This window comes from Miniopterus schreibersii (genome assembly GCF_964146895.1).
Source record: "Miniopterus schreibersii genome assembly, chromosome: 4".
Lineage (NCBI taxonomy): Eukaryota > Metazoa > Chordata > Mammalia > Chiroptera > Miniopteridae > Miniopterus > Miniopterus schreibersii.
Window position 1 is genome coordinate 70,515,383 of NC_138105.1, and position 16,428 is coordinate 70,531,810.

The window sequence follows — 16,428 nt, forward strand, 5'->3', positions numbered from 1 at the left end:
TCTGCCAATACCATTCTGTTTTGATCATCGTAGCTCTGTAGTATAATTTGAAATCAGATAGTGTGATACCTCCTGCTTCATTCTTTTTCTCAGGATTGCTTTGGCTATTTGGGTTCTTTTGCAGTTACATAAAAATCTAACAATTTTTTATTCTATTTATTTTTAAAATGACATTGGGGTTTTAATGGAGATTGCATTAACAACCTCTCTTCTGGGTACCTGAAAAATTCAAACACATGTATTCACAAAGATGTATGCACCCCTATGTTCATTGCAGCGTTGTTCACTGTGGTCAAGACGTGGAGACAGCTGAGAGTCCTTCAATAGATGATTGAATAAAGAAGATGTGGTACATACATACTGTGGAATGCTACTCAGCCATAAGAAAAGATGAAATATTGCCATTTGTGGCAACATGGATGGACCTTGAGAATACTATGCTAAATGAAATAATTCAGTCAGAAAAAGCTAAGAACCATATAATTTTACTCACATGTGAAATATAAAACTGTAACTCGTAGACTCAGACAGACAAAGGGGATCTGGGGCTAGGAAAAGGTAAAGGGGGCCAGAGATTATTTGACTTTGGGTGGTGGGCACACAATGCAATATATAAATCGCGTATCATTAAAATGTACCCTTGAAACATATATGACCCTATTAACCAATGTCACTCCAATAAGTTTAACAAAAAAAGAAAAAATGCAATAGGAAACCCATTTAAATTTTTAAAACAAAACTTCAACAATAACTAAAAACATTTATATGAGAAATGCAAAAAGTTCTCAGGGACAGTACTATAAAGTATAACTGAAAAATCATGAGCTACATAAAAATAGATTTATTTTGAAAGGGCGGGAAATTGTTAATGTTATAAGAAAGCTATTTACTCCAAATTAATTGACACAGTAAATGCAACCACAATGAAAGTCCCAAGATATTTTTTATGGAACTTAGTAAAACTATCTATAAGGTTATACAGAAGAAGAATGTGAAAGAAGACACAGAACAGTTGTAAACAATAAGTAATCAAGTGTTCACATTGCCCATTTTTTACCCTCTGCTTTGTTTTGACCAAACTTAAATCAGGCTTCTCTTTTCATACAGGCCCCTGAACTCTGTTTACCTCATAGCCTGAACAAGCACAAACATAAAAAGTATAACAGGCTACTCTCATCAACTTCCTCTGAGAACTCGCTAACCATAGATGACCATTTCCTGTCACAACTCTGACAATTTCCCCTTATTTTTCAAGCTTCCCCTCCAAAGATTCTGCTAATTTTTGCCTTCTTTGTCCTTTACTTTGTAAAAGACAAATCTCTTTCTGTATGATTTTGAGATACTCACAGATTTCTGAGGATCAGAGCATTCTCCCTATTGAAATAGTCTTTCTAATTAAAGTCTCCCCTTATCCAAGTTCACATTTAGATTTATTGTATATAAAACACAGAGATTTTCCTCAAAACACCAAAAACAAAAAGAAAAAACACAGAACTATGGTATTTTTTAAAGTGTAGTAGTATTCCAGGAATAGAGAAATGAACCAATAAATCAACAGAAAATAATGATGGAAAACTTTCCTAACCCAATGAAAGAAATAGACATACAAGCCCAGAAATGCAGAGTCCCAAACAAGATGGACTCAAAGAGACCCACACCAAGACACATACAACCTCTTAGCATTGTTTCTGCAACTTCTTGTGAACCTATATTTATTTTAAAATAGGAGCATAAAATGAACTTTTGAAGGTCCCTGAAAAAAATTAAAATAAAATTACCATATGATCCAGCAATTTAACTTCTGAGTATTTTTCTGAAGAAAACACTAACACAAAATGACAAATATAGATCCCAGTGTTAATTGCAACATTATTTACAATAGCAAAGATGTGGAAACAATCTAAGTGTCCATCCACAAATGAGAATATTATTTAGCCATTTAAAAAAATAAAATGTTGCTATTGATGGCAACATGGATGGACCTTATGGTCTCTATGCCTAGAAAAATAAGTCAGACAGAAAAAGTCAAATATTTATTATCTCACTTATATTTGAACTCCAAAAAAAAGCTCATAGATACAGAGAACAGATTGGTTATTGCCAGACCTGGGGTGTGGGGGGGAGGGGTATGAAATGGATAAAGGGAGTGAAAAAATGCAAACTTCCAGTTATAAAGTAAATAAGCCATGGCATGTAATGTACAGCATGATGACTATAGTCAATAATAAAGCATTGCATATTTAAAAGTTGCTAACAAAATAGATCTTAAAAATTCTCAACACAAAAAATTTTAACTATATATGGTGATGAATGTTAACTAGACATTATGGTGATCTTTCCCAGTGTATACAGTTATTGAATTATGATGTTATACATCTGAAACTATATAATGTCAATTATGCCACAATAAAATGTCTATTAATTGATAATAAATAGATAATTCTGTTCACTCTGATCTAAGGTCTTCTTGGGGCCAAAAGACTAGTAGAGTGATTCTTCATTTGGGGAGCTCTTTGAATACACAGTATCACATGTTCCTATGTGAAAACATTTAGAAATCACCCTCAAGGAAGCTTTCAGTATAAATACTTGTAATACTATGTAAATCCTTAAAAAGAAGAACTTAATTATTGGGGAGATTAAGGGAAAGGAAGTTTCTTAAGTGACCTCCTCTAGGGCACAATATACTTCAAATAGAGAGTGTTTTTAACACACACAGGCCAAGATCAGACATCCTCAGTGGCTGGGCTTGTTTTGTCTGCACCATGAGAAACAGACATCTAAGACTGCTGCCAGGTAGGTAGAATCATAGCAATGACGATAGACAATTACGGCTATCTGGGAACTCTCTATCCAGTTTGAAAATGTTCTGTTTTTGCTTGATACCTGGCTTGTTTTCCCCAATATTTCTGTAAGGTACATACGGAAAGAAATTTGATGATATTAGCTCATTTATATTAAATCTCAAAGGAGAAAGTTAGTGAAACTTATTCCTAGGGCATACTTAAGGACTTAACAGACATTTCTCATTTTACCACTTGTATTAGTCCAGTTTCTCCAGAGAAACAGAATCAATAGGAGGAAGAAGAGGGGAGAAGGGAGAGGGGAGAGGGGAGAGGTGGAGGGGAATCACCTCCACAGAAAGCGATGACCATGTGGCCAAGATTTGAAATTGGAGACTGATTCTCTTTTCTTTGTCATCTCTCCATTTTTCTGTCCCAGAACTGTCAGTGCTGCTGTTGTTGCCATTGGTTGATGTAGGCCTGAACGATGAAGGTGAGCCTGCCCAGACAGACACCCATTAGTGGTTTTAAGCTGAGGAGTACCTGCTGCGGTCTGGGTCCTCTCACCAGTTGGGAGGGAAGGAGGCTCAGAGACGGTCTTCTGGAAATAAGAAAAGCTGTTTTTACCTTCCTAGATGCCCAGGGTTGTTGGTTTTTTTTTTGTCTTTTTCTCTTCCAATAGCAGCCATCCCTCCCTTCTCCCCTCTCCTCTAGTCTTGGCCCCACAGCTGTCCAAGGCGTCATCCTTTCCTTGAGCTTTCTGGCCATGGTCTCCATCCTCACTGTCCCATCCCCACAGCCTGTGTTCTATGGTGCCCTCCGGACCCGCCATGTGTCAATGGCAACGCCTGTCTCTGCGCTCCGGGATTCAGTTCTGCACGTGGAAACATCTTCCCCGGCCACTTGGAGAGTTGCAAAGGTACAGAGGCTTGGGGGGGTGGAGGGACATAAAGAGTTTATTGAGGTAGATTGTGGAGCATCCAGAGCAGCACAGAAGCATTTTGTCAAGGATTCAAGAGAGGAGCCAGGGCAGGGTAGTATGAGGAAAGAGGGCAGTTAAGTTTTGTGATCGCTGTAGTAGGAAGGGTATTTAGAGCTTACACCGTGGAGCTGGGCTGTGTGGGTTCAAAGTCTAGCTTTGCCACTAAGTGGCTCTCTGACCTTTAGGAAATTATTTCTTCTCTCTTCCCCTCAGTTTCCTTGTCTATTTATTGGGGATAATTATTGTACCCACCCCACATGGGTGGTGTAAGATTTCATATTTACCATTATGGAAAAAATTTAAAGATGAGTACAGAGAAATTGTCAACAAATGTGAGCTATTATCGTTGTTACTGCTGCTATTGTAATTACTATTTTCAAAGCACAAAGAAAGGAAAGAAATAATGGAAGCAGCAGGAGGAAAGAAATACCCAGGGCCTGGAATCTCAGGCTCTCCTACTAGCTCAAGCTCACGAGGAATCCAGCCCACTCACAAACATGGTTTTCTACCTCATCCTCACAGCAGAGCCAGGATGCAAGCAGAGCTAGAACTTTTTTCCACCTTCACCCATTTTGCCCCACTCTGGCAACCACCAATCTGTTTCTGTATCTATATGTTTGTGTAGGGTTTTTTGAAATTTCACATTTAAGTCAGATTGTCTTATTTGTACTTTTCTGTCTGACTTATTTCACTTAACATAATGTCCTCAAGGTCCATCCATATTGTCACAAAAGACAGGATTTCCTCCTTTTTATGGCTGAATAAATATTCCACTGTATATGTATACCATGGTCTCATTGTCCACTCACCCATCAGTGGACTGTTAGGTTGTTGTTGTATCTTGGTTATTGTAAATAATGTTGCAAGGAACATGGAGGTGCAGGCATCTTTTCAAGATTATAATTTCATTTCTTTCTGAGTAATACCCAAAAGTATTCATATGAATCATGACTCTTTACATTTTTGAGGAACCTCCATACTTTTTTTCATAGGGACTGCTCCAGTTTAAATTCCCACCAACAGTGCCTAAGGTCCCTTTTCTCCACATCTTCTCCAACACTTGTTATATACACACACATACACACACATACACACATATACATTTTAGATGTTAACTCCTTATCAGATACATGATTTGCAAATATTTTCTCACAATAGCAGGTTGCTTTTTCATTGTGCTGATAGTTTTCTTTGTTGTACAAAAGCTTTCTAGTTTGATGTAGTCTCCCTTGTCTATTGTTGCTTTTGTTGCCTTTATTTTTGGTGTGAAATACAAAAATTCATTGCCAGGACAGATGTCAAGAAACTAACCCCCTATGTTTTCTTTGAATTTTATGGCTTCAGGGCAGCATCATTCCTTGAATTTCCAAATTTGGGCTCAAAGAAACTTAGTGACTTGCCAAAGTTTGGCAGCTAATAAGGTGGTAACACTAAGTTTTAAAGCTAAAGGGTTTTTATTCTTCAAAGAAATTGGACCATAAAAGGAAATTATAGTACTACAAATGGTTCAAGTAGAGAATTTAGTTATGTGCATTTAACCACCATAAAAATATGGGGGGAGGATAAAATTTTACACCAAGAAATACTCTTCATCTACTCAAAATACTCTTACATGCATATTTACTGGCAATAAATGAAAATATTCTTAATATCTTTGAATAGATGAGAAACTATACACCCCTAAAATTTTCCAATAACCTGTATAGTGGACTTATGGGCGATTATCTTTTCATTATTTAATTTTATTTGTTTTCTCAGTATCTGTGTATTATTTAATATTTGTGGAAAAATTAATTTTATCAGGAAAAGAAAAAGATGTTGTGACTAGCGCCCAGCCAATCTATGACCCAAGAGATATTCCCACAGGTTTCTTTATACACTTGCATGTGTGTATCTCATGGGAAATTGTAGACTGGGCAGACACGTAGGGAAGATGCTGCTACTAAGGCACCTGGATACCAGCTCCCTTCTTGAGGGCACTTGTCAGGTTGAGGAATTTCCCATTGTCATGTCCTTCCATCCCACACCTTATTCCCACCTCTCCCCAACTCTACTCCACCCCATCCCATCTAACTTGGTGGCAGGTCTCCAGCCATTGCCATCACCTGAAAAGAGGAGAAAAGACCCATTGCCCAGGTGAGGGCTGAACATGAATGCTACAGACGTGTGTCCCTCCAAGTTCCTCTCAAGTCCTGGTGCTGACACAGTAGCCTGGGCCTTAAAAGGGAAATCCAGAATTTAGAGAAGGAACTCTGACCTGGGGGGAGACCAGTTGCCTGCCTGGACTCATCATGACCTCATGAGTTCTTTCAGGCTCTAAAGTCTTTGGTCGCCTGATTGGAATGGATATGGTCAAACTTTCTGTCCCTGCATTTTGATTCATCTTGTGTCCCTGGTTCTTATTAAGTTGCTGTTGTTGTTACCCAATGATGTCCAACACCTGCTTGATGGGTCCCTGAGCTACTCAAAGGGGTCTTGGCTCATGGGCATCTCTCTCTCTCATGTTTAGAGAACAGGGAGAGATAAGATGACAGAAAATACCCCCAGTGACTTAGCTGTGAGCACCTTCATGATGCTTGTCATTTCATATCCCCTGCTGCCTCTGATAACAAGGGATTTTACCCAGGGTGTAGATAGAGAGACTCTCCCAGAGATATCCTGGGGCATCTGTAAAAGGCCTGACATTGGGAGCTGGGGGAGTTACTGACAGGGAGGGTGGGGTGTACTTGGGCCACTGTGATTAAAGGACAGTGGAAGCTGTCAATGGGCAGGGGCCTGACACATGGCTTTATCTTCAGGTGTGTGATAAGTGTCACCCTGTACACCCCCTAGCCATGACTCCATGACCTCAGATTTGAGAATGGCCTTCAAATCCACTGTCACCCTAACTGGAGGCCACCCTCAGGTTACCAGTGATGCAAATAGCACCACAAAGGAGAGTTTGGAGCTGAGTCCGTGCTTCTGTCTACCCCTCAAGGCCTGGAGAAAGGGATGCAGATCTCCTTCCAGCTCCATCATGACACAGCAGAGTGTCTGAATCTAGGTGTCCTCAGACCAGCCAGAGAGTCAAGATGGGCAGAGGAGTCAGCAGGCTTTGGAGCAGCTGGCTTTGCCCAGCCCAGCCCCAGGAGTGCTACCCTGAACCTGTGTTCTGTCCAGCCCCTATGACAGGGTCAGACTGGAGGCCAGGGTCTCTGACCTATGGGAACTTATGTCTTTGATAGGTGACATTTCCTCCTGTTGTGTTCCAGGCATGAAGGAGTGTGGACCAGAATCAACAATGTCCTGTGAAATAAATGTTGACTGCCGAAACTTCACGGAGAGTTACTGCCGTTGCAGACGAAGCAAAAGCCTCGTTTCTGAGGCAATGTTAGATCTTGACAGCCTGTGTGATGGTAAGTAGAATACCATGTCTTCCATCTTCTCATTCATTAGGTTTGGGATTCCCAACCCTTTCTCCAGGCCATCAGAGGGATAGACTGGGCACCTACCAGGTCACCCCCTCTTCTCTGAACCCCAAGGCTCTGAATGCCCCCCACTAAGTGCCACTTATGCAATTTTGGAACATGCTTTTACCACCTGGCATCTTATTTTCATAAAACAAAGAAAGGAGTGGCATTCAAGAAACTTCAAGAGCTCACAGAGTATTTCATTCCAGTGCAATACCCATCCTTTTCTTCTTTATCAGTAACTGCCAGAATGAGACCTTTCCCCACTAGGGTCCGTACAGGCTTGGCCACCCCAGGAGCACTCTCAGATTCCTCAGGCCTTAATGGACCCAGTTCAGAAATGTTGGAGTGGGAAGAGTCAAGGGTGGGCCCATGTCCCCCAGCTGGCCCTGCCCTGGCCAACAACCACACCTGGTGAAACCCCTCCTTGCACCTAACCCCACTTCTCAGCTGCTCAACCACATCTATTTTCTCAAGCAAGGCTTCACCCTGATCCAATCCAATAATTTCTGTTCATGGGCCTGTGGGAAACTCAGATGACTAGGACCCATGAGCATGTTGTGTTGGGAGTGGGCAGGGTGGCATAGACCACCCCACACATATTCAGAAAGTTGGATAAATGGAAGAGGCTCCTACCTGGATGAGATTGAAAGAGGGGACGTAATTGGAGACCACTGCCCCAGGCCAGACCCTCTCTTGTAGAGGTCAACTCAGGCTACATGGGGGCCCAAACCACTGGGGGACAGATGATGGAGGCTGAGCCTCCTTCAACAAGACCTACAGGCCTGTGCTCCCAGTGGAGACCAAGGAGTCAGATGACAGAAGCAGCTGCCACCCTTCACCCATCAGCATCTGTTCCCCTTTCCAACCACCCAGCCCTCACCTACTGCTGGCCTTGCTCAGAAGTGAATTCTAACCACTTCCTGTCAGTCCAGGGGACACTTTGTGAGGATCAGAAGAAGCCCCTTCACCACCTCAAACATGCATGGCTGGACATCAACTCCCATTGTCTACCGTGGCGTGGCATCCACTGTCTGAGTGGCTCTTGCTTGTCTGGCACCATCTTCATTCTCCTCACCCCTTCCTACAAGCTCTTTGAGGAATCAGGCTCATGGATGGGTCTTGGGCCAGCTCCATGAAGCTTGAGTATCAGAGTTAGCATGGAAAGGAGAGCTCTCTGTCCTGCCAAGGTCACTGGGGTTCCAAGGAGAATTCAGGCAGAGAACAGCTGTCCTGGAGGAGGCAAGACAAAGGTCATCACTGGGAGCCAAGATGGGTACTGCTCAGGAAACGCATTTCTCCTGTATTTGGCTCCTAGGAAGGCCCACCCTGGCCTTTGTCCAACTCCTCAGGCTGGGACACAAGTAACCATGATGTTCCCACCCCACCTGGGAACTGCCCAAGGAAGCAAGGGCACAGGGGCTAAAAGTCAGGGAGAACTCAAGACACTTCCATCTACACCTGGACAACAGAGCATTGAAGCCACAACATTCACTCATAGGATGCTTCCATGTGAATAAGAAATGGCACCTACTCACCAGGGAGGAGAGAGTGGGGCCTTTCAAAGCAGATTGCTGCCACTGCCTAAGAACAAAGAATGTGGACATGGGAGCAGGCAAACCAATCTGAGGACTTTCTCCTTTGACTTACCCTCTCCTTTGGAAAAGTCTGGAGTCTCTACGATGTGTCCCTGTCATCAGCTGTGTGTATGTTCTGCCCCCTTACCTGTAGCACCTGAGGTTTCGTGAGAGCTGTGACTGTCAGTAACTGATTCCTTGGGGAGTCCCAGGAAATAGAGGGGAAAGACTGAGTCCTTGATTCCAAGTAAAGTATAAAACCTCAGGGAATCTGCCAGAAAGCTGTGGGCTGCAAGGCCAGAGCCACCTCCCATGTGGCAATGGCCATGTGGACAGGGGTTGAAATTGGAGCTCCACTTTCCTATCTTTATCATCTCTCTGTCTTTCTACCCCAGATCTCTTTCTGCAGCTGATGTTGACATTGAGGGCTGCAGCTGAAAAACTTAGAGGTGAGTCTGACCAGCCAGGCCCATTAGTGACATAAGCTCGATAGCACTTGTTGGGGTACAGGTCTTCTCACTAACAACGGGGAAAGAGACGTACCTTGCAAATAAGGCCTAGAGATGGTCTTCTGGAAATAAAAGCTATTTCTTCCTCCCTAAATGTCCATAATTTTCTGAGCTCTTCCAAGTCCAGTGGCAGCCATCACTCCCTCCGTCCCCTCCTCTACCCTTGGGCCCCCAGCTGGTAGCTGACTTCTTCCATTTCTGACCATGGTCTCCATCCCCACAGCCTCTACCCGAGAAGGCTGTCCTTGGTGGTGCCCTCTGAAGTCCACATGTGTCAATGCCACCGCCTGTCGCTGTGCTCAGGGATTCAATTCTTCATCTGGGGAGATCCTCACCAGCTTCTTTGAGAGATGTGATGGTACAGGGGCTTGGGGGGGGGGTGGGGTGGAGGGGCATACAGAGATTGTTGGGGGAGGTTGTGAGGTATCCAAAGCTCTCATGACTGAGAGAAGCACAGAAGCATTGTGTCAAGGATTAGAGAGAGGAGACAGGACAGGGTAATATGAGGGAAGTGAGCAATCAGATTTATGTGATTAGCCTATCAGATCCACTACCCATTTTTAAATTCGACTGTGTAGTGTGTTGTTTTTTCTTCCTGTTCAGTTATATGAGTTCTTTATTTAGTATTTTGGGTGTTCACCACTTATCAGATACATGATTTCCAAACATTTTCTCCAAAATTGTAGGTTGCCTTCTAATTTTGTTGATGGTTGCATTTGCTATACAGAAGCTTTTTAGATCAACTTAGACCCACTTATTTATTTTTGCTTTTGTTGCCTTTGATTTTGGTGTCAAGTCCAAAAAATCATTGCCAAGACCAATGTTTTATTCTAGGAGTTTTATAGTTTCATGGTAGTATTGTTTTTTAAAAGATCATAATTTGAAAAAAGAGACTGAGCAAATTATCCAAAGTCACACAGTTAATAAGGTTGTAGAACCTAGATTAGAACTAAAACCAGAGTTTTTATTCTTCAATAATACAAGGTTGGAAAAGGAAAATATGCTACTTAAAATGGTAAGATGGTAAATTTGTTATGTGAATTTTACCACAGTAAACAAGTGGCAAAAAAAGAAATTACGTGATTTTTACACAAAGATATTCTCTTTATCTACTAAAATAATCTTAGATGCATATTTATTGATCATTTTAAAACATTCCTATGTGTTAGAAACAATGAGAGAGAAAAACCCTAAAATTTTCCAGTAGTCTGTGTAGTGAACTTCTAGGTGATTTCCTTTGTTGCCTTTCTTTACATTTTCTTTGTTTCCTAAGTATCCATGTGTTATTTAATATTGGGTGAAAAGTAAATTTTATCAGGGGAAAAGAAAAGAGATTTTGAGTAATGCCCAGCCTATCCATTAGCCTGGAGGTATTCCTGAAGGGTCTTTTGTGCATTTGCGTGTGTGTGTGTCATGAAGACTTGTACACTGGGTGGATATGGATGGAGATCCTGCTGACCGTACCTGGATCTCAGTCCCTCACGTGACACAGCGCCATACCCTTAACCTGGAAGACAGGTCTTCAGTCATTGCCACCATCTGAGAGCAGAAGCATCCTTCATGCTTCTTCTCTGGCCTGGTCCTGACACCCACAGCCTAGGCCAGGGACCTTAGAAGGGAAACCCACAAGTTTGAAGATGAAACTCTGATCTGGGGAGATTGGCTGAGAGTCCTATCAGGTTCTACAGTCTTTGGTCCCCTGGTTGGTACATAGAGGGCCAAATATTCTGTTCCTTCATTTTGATTTTGATTCATTCTTGTGTACATGGTTCTTATTAAACCATTGCTTTTAGCCAACAGTGCCCAGCTCCTGTTCTGTGGGTCCCTGAGCTACTATTCAAAGGGCACCTGGGCCATTGGCCTTTCTCATGTTTAGAGAACAGGGAGAGATAAGATGCTAGAAAACACTCCTAGTGACTCAGCTTTGAGCAGCTTCCTGACACTTCATTTTATACCCCCTACTACCTCTGATAGGGGGTGGAGATAGGAAGATTCACCCGGAGACATCCTGGGGCATCTGGAAAAGGCCTGACATTGTGAGCTGGGGGAGTGCCTGATGAGGAATGTGGGGTATATTTGGATCACTGTGAGCAATGGGAGGTGGAAGCCATCAATGGTCAGGGATCTGACACCTGACTCTGTCTTCAGGTGTGAATGATGATGTCACCCTGGACAGCACCTGGCCATGTCTCCCTCCACAACCTCAGCACAGAGATGGCCTTCACTGCCACCCTCACCCTGACTAGAGGTCACTACCAGGTCCCCTATGGTGCAAGCAGCACCACAGTGGAGGGATTGGAGCCTGAGTCAGTGCCACCATCTACTCCTCAAGGCCTGGGAAGGGGATGCAGACCTCCTTCCAGTCCCATCATGATACAACAGAGTGTCTGAATCTAGGTGTCCTCAGACCAGCCAGACAGCAAAGACGACCAGAGAGGTCACCAGAGTCTGGAGCAGCTGGCTCTGCCCAGCCCAGCCCCAGAAGTGACACCCAGGAGCTAGTTCTGTCTACTCTCCATGGCAGAGTTAGCCTGGATGCCACAGTCTCTGCTCTGTGGGAACTCACGCCTTTGGGAGGTAACCCTTTATCCTGTTGTGTTCCAGACATCAATGAATGTGAACCACCCTCAACAGTGTCCTGTGGAAAATTCGCAGACTGCCATAACACAGAGGGGAGCTACTACTGCACGTGCAACCCAGGATATGAGCTTGTTTCTGGAGTAAAGAAGTTCCAGAATGAAAGGGAGAACACATGTCGAGGTAGAAACCACCCCACATCTTCCATCTTCTTGACCATGAGATTTGAGGTCATTTGGCCCACTTTCTCAGGCCTGAAAACAAAACATAAAAAAGCTGTCCTAGGCACCTACCTGGTCACCCACCCTCCAAATCCCAAGGCTGAGAACCCTCCACAGAGGGTCACTTCTGGATGTTTGGAACACACCCCTCTTGGACACCTGATCTTATTTTAAATTTTTTTTTAAAAAAGGAGAGTGATAACATTTAAGGTCCTTCAGGCATTCACAGAGGTTTGTGTTCCAGTGCAACCCCCATCTTCTTCGCCACCATCAGCGACTTCCAGGATGACGCCTCCTCCCACCAGATCCCCCATGGGCTTAAACATTCCAGGTACACACTCGGGGACTTCCCAGGCAATGGTGGATTCAGGGACTCTGTCCAGAAACATGGGAGTGGGGAGATTCAAGAGTGGCTCCACCTTCCCTGGTCAGCCCTCTCCCTGGCACCCTGACTGACCCCACTTCTCGGCCACTCAGCCTCCATCAATTTTCCTGCACAAGTGACCCCTCTGACTCTCTCCAATAATTTCAGTTCATGACCTGAGGACATGGATGCCACCACACCCACACAAACTTGAAAAGCCGAATAAATGGGAGGGGCTCCCATCTGAACCAGGCTACGGAGGAAGCCATTACTCAGGTCTGTGTCCCTGGTGGGAGACTAAAGGGCCAGAAGACAGAAATGTCTGCCACCCTTCACCCATCAGGCCTCCCTCTCCAGCCAACCAGCCCTCACCATTCCTGGCCTTCCTCAGATGTAAATTCTTACCACTTCCTGCCAGTCCAGGGAATGGCTTTTGGGGGGTCAAAAAAGCACCCAGGGAAGCCTGGCTGGGCATCAGCTGCCAATGTCCAATCTGGACTTAGTGCCACTGTCTGGGTGGCCCTGTCCTATGCAATGTCTTCTTCATTCTCCCTGCCCCTGCCCTATAGCTTCATTCTTGGGGAGCCTGTCTCAGAAGTGGTTCTTGGTCCATCTCTTTCAAGATGTCTTAGTGTTAGTGGGAAGGGGAGAGCGCTGCTTTGACAGCGTCAATGAGATTCCAAGGAGAACTCAGTCAGTGAGGAGCCGCCCTGGGAAAATTAGAACTAAGGCTATCACTGGGAGGCAAGTCAGGTCCTGGCCAGGAAATGCTGCATTCCCCCCTGCCCTGGATTTCCAAGAAGGCCCACTCTGTCCTCTGTCCAAATGCTCAGGCTGGGACACAGGCAGCTGTGATGTCCCCCACCCCAGCCTGGAACTTCCCAGGAAAGTTAGGGGACTGGGGGTGGCAGACAGGTAGGACTCAAGCTGATTCCATCCACATCTGGACAGCAGAGCATCTAGGCCACCACATTACTATGCTATGAGGCCTCTATGTGAATAAGAAAAGGTGCACACTAATGGGAGGTGGGGGAAGCAAACAGTGGGACCTCCTAGATGCTTCTATTCCCAAATCAGGTTCCATGGAACAGCAAATGACAATATGGGAAGGTACTTGTCCTGGGCCTCAGGCCCTGCCCCCAACATGCACACTCACACACCTAACGAACTGCCTTTCTGTCTGCACCAGGGGTCTCCTTCCCCACCTGGAATGCACCCCATAGAATCAACAGCAAGGTCAGTGGCTCCAGCATGGATGATGGGGCAGGAAATATCTCTGTGCTGCCTGCAGCACCCACCTATTTCCCCCAAGTTGCCCCATCTACCTGCGAGGCTCTCTGACCATCGTATCTCCCTTCTCCCCAGAGGTTCTCTCGCTTCTTACAAAAATTTGATGATTTGGGCAGAGACTTCAAGTCTGCCTTGTCTATGGACACAGTCCAGGTAAGGCCAGGACCTGGGGGAGGCAGGGGGAGGCATCCCATAGAGGACTGGGGAAGCCTTGGTCTGGGAAGAGACAGACCCAACACAATGACACCCTGCTCTGAGTCCTCTCTTCTTGCTGTTCCTGCCCATTCAGTTCACATCACCCTTGACATTCATGAACAGGACTGACCTCTGAATGGCTGGATTGCATGGCAATCTGGTACCACCTTTATCCCCAAGTTGACAGTCTCTAGAATCTGTTTGTTGGAGCTGAGTGGGCAAAGTCTTCCTGTAGTCCCTCTGGTGCATGGCCCACTGGCTCTGTGTCCATACCCCCAGGACCTCATACAGGCGGTAGATGACCTGCTGGAAACCCCTGAGGACCTGGAGACCAGGCCCCACTCAGAACAGAACTATGTGGCCGCTAACCTGCTCCTCAACATGGAATTTGTGTTGAAAGAGCTGAGCAAGGCCCCACCCAATAAGTCACTGACCTTTAATACAGCCGCAGGCACAGGTAAGTACCCCCAGGCTCTGCTCTGCCCATTCTGCACCTCATTCCTCCCCCAACCTCACTAGAGCTGGGTGACCATGCTTGTATCTCGGTATTACTCTCATAAACAAATTAAAATAAAAGCTTAAAAAGAACTGAATAAATTTTGCTAAGTAAAATAAGTCAGACAGAAACAGATGTATGATATCACTTATATGTGGAATCTAAAAAACAAACTCATAGATACAGAGAATAGATTGGTAGTTGTCAGACACAGGGGGTGAGGGGTTGTTGAAATGGGTGAAAGGAGTCAAAAGGTAAAAACTTCCACTTACAAAATAGATAAGCCATGGGGATATCTAATGTACAGCATGGCAACTACAGTTGAAAATACTATATTATATATTTGAAAGTGTCTATGCAAGTATCTTAAAGGTCCTTATCACAAATCTTTAAAATTTAGTAACTATGTATAATGACAGATGTTAACTAAACTTATTGTGGTGATTTTGCAATATATATAAATATCAAACCGTCTGTTGTGCATCTGAAACTAATGTTATGTCAATTTTACCTCAATAAAAAAGAAATTAATAAAATGATCATTAATATACATTTTCATTAAAAAATTAATTATGAACAGTGAAATAAAGATCATGAAAAATTTAGGGAGAAACAAAAGGCTTCAAAAGAGAACAATTTATTTAATTTTAAAGAATATATATTTAATATTACTTGATATTTAAAATAATTTGTCTTATTGAGGTAAAATTCACGTAACACAAAGTTCACCATTTTAACCAAAGTGTTCAATTCAATGACATTTAATATATTCAGATGTAATCATCACTTCTATTTCTAAAATATTTTCATCGCCCTAAAAGTAAACACTGTACCCACAAAGCAGTCGTTCTTCCCACCTCCAACCCCTGGCAACCACTTATGTTTTCTGTCTCTATGAATTTGCTTACTCTGAATATTTTGTATAAATAGAATCATTAAATATGTTACCCTATAGTGTAGCTTCTGTCACCTAACGATGTTTTCAAGGTTCACCCATGTTGTAGCACGCGTTGTCAACTGATCGTCCTTGGCACCAATTTAAACACCAATAGAAATCTCCAGTCTGCTCTGTTCCAGGGCCACACATCTTTGCTGTTCCAACTCGGCCAGGGAGAAACAGTCTTCACTCTGGAAAGAAAAAGTAGCTGGGCTTATATGGACAGAAGTCTCGGTCCCTGGTTTCTGATTGGCCTGTTCTTATGCAAATGAGGATGCCAAATTCTCTCAGTTTGATTGGTCCAAAAGGCACTGTCCTGATTGGTCAAAATAAAGCTGCTCTAACTGGTAGGCACTGTGCAGCTCTGATTGGATGGGGAGCCTCAATCCTATAGGCTGAAGAAGGGTTCCAGGAAACCTTGAGAGGGGCTGGCTCAGAGCGCAGGCAGGCGGCGTAGCGGAGGTGTCTCTGTGAAGTGTAGTTTGCATGAGACTCTGCTGTGAAGAAATGGCTGTTAGGCCTCTGGTGTGTTTTTTCATTTGAGCCCAGTTAGCTGCCAGGAGCACTTATTAGTAGGTGTCTTTTTTACTCAGGATTCACAGTGTCATATTTCTTTCCTTTTTATGGTTGAATAATATTCCATTGGATGTGGATATACCACCTTTTGTTAATACATTCATCCATTGATGGACATGTGGGTTGTTGTCTCCTTTTGACTACTGTGAATAATGCTACTATGAATATTGGTGCACAAGTTTTGTCTGACTTTTTCAGCTCTTTGGGGTACATAACTTAGGGTGAAATCTCTGAGTGATACGATAATTCTACATTCAACTTTTTGAGGACCCAGAAAACTATTTTTCCAAAATGGCTACTTTTCCATTTACATTCCCACCAGCTATATAATAGGGTTCTATTTTCTGCATCCTCAGAAACACTTTTTGCTTCCATTTTGTTTTGGTTTTATTATAGCCTTTCTAGTGTATGTCAGGTGACATCTCATTATGGTTTTGATTTGCATTTCCCTAATGATTAATGGTGTTTAACA

General features: G+C 43.6%; 1 protein-coding gene across 1 annotated transcript in view; it reads left to right on the plus strand.

Moving 5' to 3' along the window:
- Nucleotides 1-16,428, plus strand: part of ADGRE2 (adhesion G protein-coupled receptor E2) — a gene marked incomplete at its 5' end in the record, with an annotated part of 43,221 nt that overhangs the window by 6,823 nt on the left and 19,970 nt on the right. Inside the window, 8 exons of the mRNA XM_081135468.1 lie at nt 3,223-3,276; nt 7,017-7,160; nt 9,187-9,240; nt 9,524-9,658; nt 11,905-12,060; nt 13,032-13,159; nt 13,828-13,905; nt 14,227-14,404. Of these exons, the coding sequence (XP_080991594.1) occupies nt 3,223-3,276; nt 7,017-7,160; nt 9,187-9,240; nt 9,524-9,658; nt 11,905-12,060; nt 13,032-13,159; nt 13,828-13,905; nt 14,227-14,404 (927 nt within the window). The remainder of the gene's footprint in view (nt 1-3,222; nt 3,277-7,016; nt 7,161-9,186; nt 9,241-9,523; nt 9,659-11,904; nt 12,061-13,031; nt 13,160-13,827; nt 13,906-14,226; nt 14,405-16,428) is intronic.